General features: G+C 32.7%; 1 protein-coding gene across 1 annotated transcript; it reads right to left on the bottom strand.

The window, feature by feature from the left end:
• Positions 1–514: 514 nt before the first annotated feature.
• On the bottom strand, positions 515–9,986 carry LOC139520458 (uncharacterized). The gene is made up of 4 exons (XM_071313066.1): positions 9,933–9,986; positions 6,784–8,142; positions 6,003–6,148; positions 515–1,421 (listed from the first exon to the last, which is right to left on the bottom strand). The coding sequence occupies exons 2-4, from the start codon at positions 8,100–8,102 to the stop codon at positions 763–765; spliced, it is 2,124 nt and encodes a 707-aa protein (XP_071169167.1). The 5' UTR covers positions 8,103–8,142; positions 9,933–9,986; the 3' UTR covers positions 515–762.
• Positions 9,987–12,230: the final 2,244 nt, after the last annotated feature.

Raw genomic sequence — 12,230 nt, 5'->3', positions numbered from 1 at the left:
ATTGTTATTGATGGCATTTCTTTTTGTACAGACAAATGTAAGTAGGTTCTGAATACTAAGTACTTTGAAAGGCCACTATTCTAAATACCACATGTTAAGATAGTCGGTAGAATAAGTTGGTTATACAGCATACTATGTATATGGGTCAGTAAAGTCCATATGGGGATTCGAGTTTTGCTCTCACACCATGTGGAATTTACTGACCCTATAAATATCGTATTAGGTCACTAGCACACTACGTAACTAATATTATTGAGATGTATTCTAATAGTTGCAAACAAAGGGAGTCACGGTCTCTGAACCTAATGCACGACTCGCGCAATAGTTTGAAATTTGACAAAATTCCTCCAGAAAATGTGAAATCAATAACCTGTTCTAATACTATTAGAGGACGTTCAGAATGGCCACAATTTTGTCATGATGCTAGAAATAAAAGCATAAAATACAAACGGAATTAGTACATTGTGTAGTAGAAATTAAACTACGTCGTTCCAATAAAATAAAAGAAGATATACAGTTTGTTTAGTCTATAATTCTATTATCATCTTGTAAGTCACTCATTGTTCATGGTAAAGACATTATGCATATACCAATCCCTGCATATGCAATTGAAAGTTCACAAAAGAGTGGGTTTCAATGTGCATAGAGAACAATTATTTAAAACTTTTATTATTTGGTTAAATTATTTGATTTCCCTGATGTATGAGTTAAAAGCATGAAGCTTATGATGTGATCTAAAATAATCAACTACAGTAGCTTGGTCTAAATAGACCCAAATTTTGATGATGATACACACAAATGTCGATTTTTCATTAGATAATCGAATTGTTTCTTTAATAAAACGATCTCTCTTTTTATTCGTTGATCTCTTTTTTCAAAAATAATTTTGTACAATTTCGCAATGCACTGATCATCTTGTTGTGAATAGTCAAATGACCTAAGTGCTATTAAACTGAGTGGAAGCCTTAAACGCGTTCTGTTTTTAACTGGTATTACTTTTCCTGTTCTACAATATTTAACGCAAATGGAGTTAAACATATATAACCATTCATCTTCAGAATCATGTGTTGATGGGCTGAATGGTTTATCTAATCTCCAGAAATTTGCTCTCAGCATAACATTTTCAGTAAAAAATATTATTATAAATGTTGAAAATTCACACATCATTTCAAGTAGTTCCAATTTTGATCGTGACATATGCTCTAAATCAGGTCCATCGTACATAGCTATGCTTAGAGGTTGGCGTGTATTTTGTGTTGTTATATGATTTCGGAATTTTTCAGCTTCATACCTATCGTCCTCATGGTAAACTACTGTTGCATCGAAGTATTTATGCTTAATGACATCTGGAACTCTTTGGTAATTTTCAATGACGTATCTTTCCAAGTCTTTAAACGGCTTACCACTAACATTAAACGTATCTAAAAAAAAAAGGATATATTAATTTTCAATTCTTTACTTTTCTATTTAATTCAGTCACCAAAGAAACTAAGTGACATAAGTTAAATTGCTGGTTAAAACTAGTCTTCAACAGGGAAACCAAATATAAAGAAGCATAAGAAAAAAGCAACATAAAAAAACAAAATGTTAAGTAAATTTCGTAATAATTTGATCTGGATTTGTTTTGAAAAATTAAGAATAGAACAATACGGAACCTTTAAAAGATGAAATAAACTCCCGAACCAAGTTTCTGTATAGTGAATTACATTCCACGATTTACATTTAGATAAAAGAGAAGGAATAAATGTCAATGTCACTATATTATTGTAAAAAGGCATATGAACTAAATAAAGGCAACAGTAGTATATCGCTGTCCGAAATTCATAAATTGATTGAGAAAAAAACAAATCCGGGTTACTCACTAAAACTGAGGGAAACACAGTAAATATAAGAGGAGAACTACGACACAACATAAACACAACACTTAAATGTAACACACACAGAAACGAACTATAATATAACAATGGCCATTTTCTTGGTACAGGAAATGTTAAGAAACGAATGTTGGGTTGAACCTGTTTTTGCGGCTAGTCAAACCTCTCGCTTTTATGGCAATGTTAAATATAACATTACAATGACAACATTACATGACAGGACGACAGTACAAATAAATACAAGAACATTTAGGACAAATTACTACACAAATAACATTACAATAGGAAATTTCGACATGCTAATAGTTATCAAAGGTACCAGGATGGTTAATTTAATACACCATACGTGCGTTTGGTCTACATAAGACTCACAAGTGACGCTCGGATCAAAATAGTAAAGAAAGCCTACTAGAACAAAGTTGAAGATCATTGGTGACACAAATTTCTAAAACGTGGTGCCAAATACGGCTAAAGTTATCTATTCCTGGGATAAGAAAATCGTTGGAAAAATTCTTACTTTTGCAAACAGTAAATGTATGAAAAATTTATAAAAAAATGTAAAAAAAACAAGAGTCTATCAATAGCCTGAATCGCTCACCTGCTATTTATTTTTGCTTAAATCTTTCATCAATGATTATTTTTGCTTTTCAAAATATATTAATGAGTCTTGATAGATCTTGACCAATTGAACAATTTTACCCCATGTCATATTTTTTTCTAAAAGCTTTAGTTTTTGAAAACTGCATTTGACCCCTATGTTCTATTTTTAGCTATGGCGGTCATGTTTGTTGATGGATCAAAACTTCGGATACAATTTATAAACTAGATACCATAAGGGACTGTCGTACTTTCATGTTTAAATTTTTAGCGAACAATCAAATCTTGTCCAAAACCCTTATTAGGCATGAATCCTGAACAATTTACTTACATTTGTAATGAGAAACATACATACTAAGTTCCATTAAATTATCATATTGTTTTGTTTTGTGAACTGAAAGTTGAAACAACACCGAATTTTGTATTATAGAATACTGGGGTATATTACTTATAGTACTATTAACAAGTATCACGTTTACTACGACTAGATATAACAAAAAAATAATAATACTATAAACAATATTTAATCTACCTAAACATACCTAAATCCAAGTTTTAATATTGTACGGGTAACAAGAAAGAACATAATGCATCTCAGCTATCGTAATCGTGCCATAAAATATTTGACTTTAAAAAAAACCCTTTCAATCATTGATTAGAAAGTCATTTTGAATATCAGAATATTAATCCGAAAAAAAGTTCAGCTTTTAACCCTGATATTACAACAGCATAGCATTTTAAAAATATTGTGAAGGGAAAGGGAAAAACTGAATATTTGTCGGTCAAAAAAATTTCCTGTACATGCCTTTGAGGTATCTTAATTGATAAGAAATATGAGATCGACGATCTATGATCTCATTAACAGAAAGATCTTAAAACGCAATATTTGAAAAATAACGCCTAAGATTATAACTCCACAAGTTGTACGGACGGCATCATGTATCGTATGATTACTACGGTGTTTAAAAAAATGACAAGGTAAATCCTTAAAAATACCGCATTATACTTTCCACCATGCGCAACAATGTTTTATGAATAATGTGCCTGTTTGATCATTATGAAATGACTTTATGATCCGCAAAACAATTACGCATGCCTAACAAACTTGATAATTTACCACGGCATTTGTCTATTTTTACATGTAAATATTGAATGATATTTCTACGTGCGTTGGAAAAAATTCTGACACAGTATGAGTGTGCTATAAGAACTTAAAAATTTTAAAGTTGGACATTTACCTTTCCTGGTCCAATATCAGTAATCCAAATACATGGTTAAATTCAGTATATTTAAAATAGCCTAAAATTCAAGACTTTGAATACAAGTCCGTTGAAATTGGCCAAAATTTGAGCAATTTATACGAAGTATTTGAAAAGTATTGTTTTTTGCTCCTAATGCCAAAAACAAAAGAAGCCCAAAACAATCCCATAACTTCCTTTGGTGGCATGAAACCTTTTAGTACAGTTTCATAGAGATCCATACGACAACGACGACGACGACGACGACGACGACGACGACAAAGTCATAGCGATATTCGACCGTAAAAAACTTGCGATCGGAAAAAAAATATCAGCAAAAAATAACTGCATATCGATCCCTAAATACATGTAATAATATCTTTTTCTCAAAAAGCTGATATTTCTGAATCAATTGAACTCGTTTGAAATTGATAAAAGAAGAACAACTCTATCCTATTCTTAACAGTCAGGATCCTACTTCGTCAAAATTATCTCCCCATTACGCCAGTTCATTTTCACAATCGTAAAAATGGAAGCCATTGTAGCGATGACGCGCTACCAATTTTGCTCTTGGAAACCGATAAATTTATCCACATTGCACCAATACGATCCTTATATGTCAGTTATATTTTAAAAGACAAATGTATCAACTAGCTAATGAGCATCAGTTAATGATATTGTCTGCATTGATTCAACTTAAAACTATTGTCTGATCGGTTGTTCGGTGGAATTTTCGAAAAATCATAAACATTTAAAAAAAATCTAATTAAATATTTCGTGGAAGGGCAGACTAGATTTTTTTAGTGGTTGAAGACTATAAACCCTAGTTATCACACACAAAAAATTAGAATTTTTCGAAGATATGCATTTTCATCATCCAACTTGTAAGACTGTCGTCAAGTACTTTCAGTAAAAAAATAGCTATTCGAACACACCTTCCCTGTTTTTGTGACTCATAAGATGGGTATTTCACTTGACCCATATATTTCATCTTTTAGTACTGTTATTTTTTTGTGTTATAAAGTCAACCTGTAGCTTTAATATATAAAAATGATAGAATCTGAAGCGAGACGATGTATGAAATAATCTTACTTTGAACGATATCAAGACAAAATACTCAACTCAAACACGCCCTAACATAAAAAGATGCACTCGATTTTCTCTTTTCGATACAATTGTTACCTATTTTTTGGATTTTTTTCTTCAGTCACATAATGGAAGGGCAGACACGAAAATTACTGAACTAATAGATTGATATCTTTTCCGTCCGTGGTAATTTTTTCAAAAAAATCGGAGGTTATGCATTTTTGTCATCCAACTTGAAAGATACCCATGTCGTCGACTTGATATCTAATTGTTCTGCTTAACTATGTACTAGATAAATTGAAAACTTATGCAAATGGTGTTTTTGAAATAAAACACCTCGTAATTGAGAAGAAAATTGCAGTTTTGTTTGTTTCTATTAACTTTTTAAAAATTTGTCACTATAGTAAACAATACAGTAAACATTTATCGCCTTCTCTAATTCTATTTCAACCTGGTTTCCGACTGTTAAATTTTTCCTAACCTGTAACCATAACGTATGTATATTACCCGGTATTTAGTAATATAAGATTATTTTATGATGTCAAAAAGTAAAAGGACACAGATCCCCTTCTCCTCATCCAGATTAAACCAGCATTTGTGATAACAATGCTGCGTCATATGCCTGTAGATAAAAGTCACTCCCATTCCGACTACACCATTCTTGACCAACGGCAGCACAAGAACTCTCCTCAATGTTGAGGTGTTTAATTGTTGTGTCCAGTGTTTAGAAATTTCGCGAAGCAGGAACAAAAATTAAACGTTGTCATTTTAAAGTTTGCTCGAGAAACATATTCTGGAACTTTTAATTACTAGAAGTTACTTTTGAACTTTGAAATTGTCACTAAATATTATCACATGTTTCGTCGGCAAACACTTGTTGCACAATCAACACGTGACAATCTACTGTTTCTACATTCACACTTGATTACTTTAAAGACGCTTTTTAATTTGATATAGACAGTTAAAACTGCAACCACTGGAAATCATCAATTCGTAGATCTGAAATTTGCCCTTAATGCGCTAAGGGTTGAGAGGATGTAACTGTATCGTTACCCTTGGCTACTGAAGATGCTATGTTGCTGCATAATAACGCTCCATTACTGTCTGAAGAGCAGAATGAACGGCTGACAATGAAACTTTTTTTGTGTTATTCCATTTTTATTTTAAAATATATTTATTAACAAATATTCTATCTGTAATAACATACCCTTTTCCTTGGTAGAAATTTCCTCTGATGGTGTTTTTTCAGTCCAAATATGGGGGGATATATCTGTGGGACGTGTAGATTTTATTATACCACCACAGGATAAGTTTTGTCCATTTAAAGTTCTTCTACTAGTTTCACTTAAAATTCTGTAATGAAACGTTGTTAAATCTGAATACATTGTGATTCACGAGAATTTTGTATAATAGCATTCATATTGACACGACAAGCGTTGAGGTCAGATGCAAAACGAAAATAAATGTGAGCGTAGGATAAAAAAAAACCAAAATATATAAGAAAAGGTTTTCATATTAAAATTAAAGAGCATCCGAATTTGGGATATGTTTGAAACAGTACATTATAAACATCTCCGTTGTGAAATAACCGAAGGAGAATGAACAATGACCTTGTTATAATCACTTACAGGTCGACGGGTGCCACACGTGTAGTAGGGTCGGCTAACCGTTCTACCTTGTAAAGTCCCTGAGATAAATTATTGTTATTGGTGCAATTGATCAGGATTTAATTTTCTATGTAATTTGTGTAGACTTTTATTGTCTTTTCGTCGTTTTTCAATGATATTGTCAGTTCCTTTTCGATTTCATGCTTTACAGTTAGCTGTAGTTGTTCATGTATTTTTCACGTTTTTGTCTTCGCTTACTCGTAATATTGTTTGTCATTTTTTTTTACCTCTCCCCCTCCCTCGACATGGTGTTGTCAATTCCGTTTTACTTTTATAATTTTAAATATCTAATAGCCGTGAAGCCATCCTTTTCAAACTTACTCTACTACTCCTTTTTCCTGTGATACTTCATGTTTGTTATCCTCAGTCAGGAGGCAATTATGTTTCAGGTCAGGTGCGGTATTTTGCATCAGTACGTTGTTTTGTACCTCAGATACATATTCTCGAGTCCAGGGTTTACCCTGCTGGATACACAACTTATCCAATTGCATAAAATATGCTCTATCAGTCTGATAAGGCTCTACATCAACAACTGTGAAATTTGAAGAAAGCGAATAGTCGCTTAATCCTTCTATTTGTTTATTATGACAATTCTGTAAATTGTTATATCTTTCCTTGTTTACAAATGGAATCCCGGAGTCCGATGTCTCTTGAATTAACTTCGCACCTGACAACACGTGTTCATTACTGACTCTTTGGGTACTAGTATTTGAACTACTAGCAGGAATTTTGTTGGAGGGTTTAAACTTATCCAATTGCATAAAATATGCTCTATCAGACTGATAAAGCTCTACATCAACCACAGAAAAATTTGAGGAAAGCGCAGAGTCACTCAATCCTTCTATTTGTTTACTATGACAATTTTGTATACTGTTATTTTTTTCACTGCTTACAAATAATTTTTCGCAATTGAACGAAAATTTGGAGTCCGATGTCTCTTGAAATAACTTCGCACCTAACAGCACGTGTTCATTACTGACTTTTTTGGTACTAGTATGTGAGTTACTAGCAGGAATTTTGTTGGAGGGTTTAAACTTATCCATTTGCATAAAATATTCTGTATCAGAATGATAAAGCTCTATATCAACAACTGTGAAATTTGAATAAAGCGAATAGTCCATTAACCCTTCGTTAGGTTTATTTTGACAATGTTGTTTTTTGTGATTTCTTTCTTTGTTTACGAATGGTGTTTCGTAATGAAACGAACATTTGTGTTCCGATGTCTCTTGTATTAAATTTGTGCATGACAAAACTTGTTTATGGTTGCCTTTCTGAATACTAGTATGTGGATTCCCAGCAGAAGTCTTGTTGGTGGTTCTATTGCTGAAAACATCATGAACAAACTCTTCAAATTGACTGCTTGATTTTGAATCATTGTGTACGCGAATTGATTTCGTGATTCTTCTTTTCGATGTCTTAACTTTTCCATCTTTAGATGGAAGTTCTCCTTGGAGCATACTACATTTTTTGTGTTCTGGATATGGACAATTATTTTCGATGTAGGTCCCTTCTCCACAAATTGTTGTAAAGATGGTGCCTCCATTGAATGGCATAGACAAAGTATGACAATTACTATTAAGAGAATCCTGTTCATTTTGAAAATATGCATAACTTTTCGAAGGTGAACTATGGTTATCCATTCACAGAATCACATTCTGATAGATTAAGAAATTCCTTCAACTGAAATATATTAATCATAAAATGAAGTTCTAAAATATCTTATCGTTTGACAATTAGAAAGATACATACATACAAATATTAAGAAAAAAAGACATAAGGTAAAGTACTTAAAAATGAAATATGAACATAAATAAGAAGACTCTTGGTTAGTTTAAGGGAACAGCCACTGACATCAGATATATATACAATATCTCTAAACATAAATGACAACATAAATGTTTCAATTGTCTTTAACACAATCCCGTCTTCTTTTTTTTACCTATACCGAATTAAGATTCTCCATTTTTTTATTTTCATGAGCAACATGACAGGTGCCATATGTGGATCAGACCAGTTTAACCTTCAAGAGCACATGAGATCGTCTCGGTTTGTGGTTGGGTTTGTGTTGTACATTCTTGGTCTTTGCGGTTTAACTTGTGGTCGTTTATCTTTTTTGGCCATGGTTTTGTCTGTTTGTTTTCGAAATTTTAGTTTGAGTGTCTCTTAGGTGTCTATCATTAATCGGATAAAAAAATGTTTATGCAAGTTGTTGCGATATTTGTCTGGTCTTGAATTCAAAATGTAACTGCACTTTTTACAAGTATGATATTGTCTTCAATAAAATCAATTGTTAGTAAAACAGTGTCAATTATAAATATAGACATGATAGAATAATTATGGACCTTATTTTCTGACGAAGTTTATTTTTCACATTGAAATGCTTAAAACTACATTGCTCTTTTAAGATTCTTTCTGCTTTTATTCTAAGGGAGACACAATTACGTTGAGTAAGAAAAAACTTGTTTTTCTGTAAGTGTTATCATCACTATACTATCAAATTTTACAGATTTCAAGGGCAAAAATTACAAAACATAAAAAAATAATTTCTAACTTGGGTTAGCGCTTTAAAACCAGGTTTAATCCACCATTTTCTACATTTGAAAATGCCTGCAACAGGTCAGGAATATGACAGTTCTTGTCCATTCGTTTTTGATGCGTTTTGTTATTTGATTTTGCCATGTGATTATGGACTATCCGAATTGTTTTTCCTCTAAGTTTAGTATTTTTATGCCCCACCTACGATAGTAGAGGGGCATTATGTTTTCTGGTCTGTGCGTCCGTTGTCCCTCCGTCCGTTCGTTCGTCCGTCCGTCTGTCCCGCTTCAGGTTAAAGTTTTTGGTCAAGGTAGTTTTTGATGAAGTTGAAGTCCAATCAACTTGAAACTTAGTATACATGTGCCCTATGATATGATCTTTCTAATTTAAATGCCAAATTAGAGTTTTGACCCCAATTTTACGGTTCACTGAACATAGAAAATGATAGTGCAAATTTCAGGTTAAAGTTTTTGGTCAAGGTAGTTTTTGATAAAGTAGAAGTCCAATCAACTTGAAACTTAGTATACTTGTTCCCTTTGATAAGATCATTCTAATTCTAATGCCAAATTAGAGAATTTATTTCAATTTCACGGTCCACTAAACATATAAAATGATAGTGCGAGTGGGGCATCCGTGTACTGTGCACACATTCTTGTTATGATTTTACTTTTTGCTTGATCCGTGATATTGCTAAAACATTGTTACAATAAAAACAAAGTTTAATATATATCAAATATATATCATCAAATTAGATGTTAATTATGCTTATTATAAATGCAATGACTCATAAATCTAAAAAAGCTCCTTACCAGGATTTACGGTTTGTATGCCAGACGGGCGTTTCGTCTATAACAGACTCATTAGTGACGCTGGAAGTCGAACCAAAGAGGTCAAGAAGGTCAAATAAAGAGAGAAGTTGAAAAGCATTGGCCTACCTCAATTCGTCCAGCTCAGTTTGACAATAAAACTAGTGTTAATGCGCATGTGCGCATCCTTCTCGAATCGAAGTGAAAAGTTTTAAAATGGAAGATGTATAAATATACGATATAAGTATAGCAGCAGTTGTCAATTTTCTTTTTATGGACGTCGAATAAGTAACATAATCAAATTTAAGAACTTCTTTCATTTAATCATTTCCAGTTCTTATTGTGCCACTATTTTCATGTAATTTATTCATCTTGCCCCGTTCCCGATGTCCGTAGTAAGGGAATGTATTATCGCTTTCACATTTTAATGTTACCAATCCTGATAAATATGATTTTTTTTCTATTCTTATAAACACCAACGACAGAATTTACACAGGATATTTTTTTACTGACGCAAACACAACAAACAGTAAATGTTACTTGATATCCCTACCTATATATGTACTTGTAAAATGTCATTTTATTAGTATCATATTCGTCTCTGCTATTTATATTTGTCGCCATTTTAAAACTGTACTAAACCTGACAAAAAAACAGGGGTGATGTCGAGATAATTCAGGTAAGTTCAAGAGGTCAAACTCGGGGGATTCGATTGTCAGTCGAGTAAACTCAACAAGTACTAACCCGAGTTGAACAAATTGAAGTAGGCCATTGATAACACATAATTCTAAAAGGTTTTGCCAAATACAATCCAAAGATAAAATAATATATTACCGTGGTAGAAAACACTAATTAAATAGACATGTCAAAGTTCAATACAAACCTTGAAAGAAGGTCTACCGGAAATTCGACTTTCTAAAAATTTAATTGATTTGTCTACCAGCAATTGAAACATTCTTTAGTTAAAAATACTTTAGGAAAAAAAGTGATTTATTTTTAAATCATAATTTATAAATAGACTGAAAATTTTCAGTGAAATGATACAAATAAAACATGTACAAATAAGAAAACATTAGAATAAAAAAAGAGATGATTTCTCATTTCCTATCGTTAATTATCCATTTTTAGATGGTGACGTTCCCTTGTCACCATCTTACGGTGTTTATATATCTCAACTTGTACGATTCGCTCGTGTATGTAACAATGTTTTAGATTTTAACGAGAGAAATTTATATATTACTGAAAAATTATTACACCAGGGTTTTCGATATCACAAACTAGTCAAAACATTTACTAAATTTTATCATCGGTATAAGGACATCATTCGGAAATATAGCTCAACATGCAGACTTCTTATACGTTCAGGTATTTCACATCCAATATTTTATGGAAATATTCTTTATAAAGCACAAAAATGTCAGTACTCACATCAGAAGCTAAGAAAACCTTTAAATAGACTTATTAAGAAGGGATATAGTTACGATACTGTTGTCAGGTCATTAAAGATTGCATATTGTGGCGTTAATATTGATTCACTTATAGGGTCTTTGCATCGGAACTAAACACATTTATTATTAATAAACCAGTTGTTGGCATGACACGGGTTATGTTCTTCTCATATATGGTATGATGGTATGATACTAAACCCCTCACGGGGAGGATTGTGCCTGATATTCATATGATGAAGACATAACTTTTCAATCAGTTTAATTGAAGTCTGGAGCTGGCATGTCAGTTAACTGCTAGTAGTCTGATGTTATTTATGTATTATTGTCATTTTGTTTATTATTTTTAGTTACATCTTCTGACATCAGACTCGGACTTCTCTTGAACTGAATTTTAATGTGCGTATTGTTATGCGTTCACCTTTCTGCATTGGCTAGAGGTATAGGGGGAGGGTTGAGATCTCACAAACATGTTTAACCCCGCCGCATTTTTGCGCCTGTCGCAAGTCAGGAGCCTCTGGCCTTTGTTAGTCTTGTATTATTTTAACTTTTAGTTTCTTGTGTACAATTTGGAGTTTAGTATGGCGTTCATTATCACTGAACTAGTATATATTTGTTTAGGGGCCAGCTGAAGGACGCCTCCGGGTGCGGGAATTTCTCGTTGCATTGAAGACCTGTTGGTGACCTTCTGCTGTTGTCTGCTCTATGGTCGGGTTGTTGTCTCTTTGGCACATTCCCCATTTCCATTCTCAATTTTACTACAATTTAAAAAAAATTAAACACGTATAAAACCAGTTTGAAAAAGGCTTGACTAATAAGTTCGGCCCAAAGCAAACAATTATCCCTACAAAAAGACAAAATACACAAGGTACCGATATAAGAACAGCTCATGCATATGGAGGTTGATTTTTAAAAGGTTTCACCAGCCCAATTGTCAGCACTATTGTAGTTATCAATTCCTATTGTGATGACATAAGTTATC

The sequence above is a fragment of the Mytilus edulis genome, chromosome 4 (genome assembly GCF_963676685.1).
Source record: "Mytilus edulis chromosome 4, xbMytEdul2.2, whole genome shotgun sequence".
NCBI classification, from domain to species: Eukaryota; Metazoa; Mollusca; class Bivalvia; order Mytilida; family Mytilidae; genus Mytilus; species Mytilus edulis.
The sequence above is the reverse complement of the archived record's forward strand: the minus strand, read 5'-3'. Positions and strand labels throughout refer to the sequence as shown.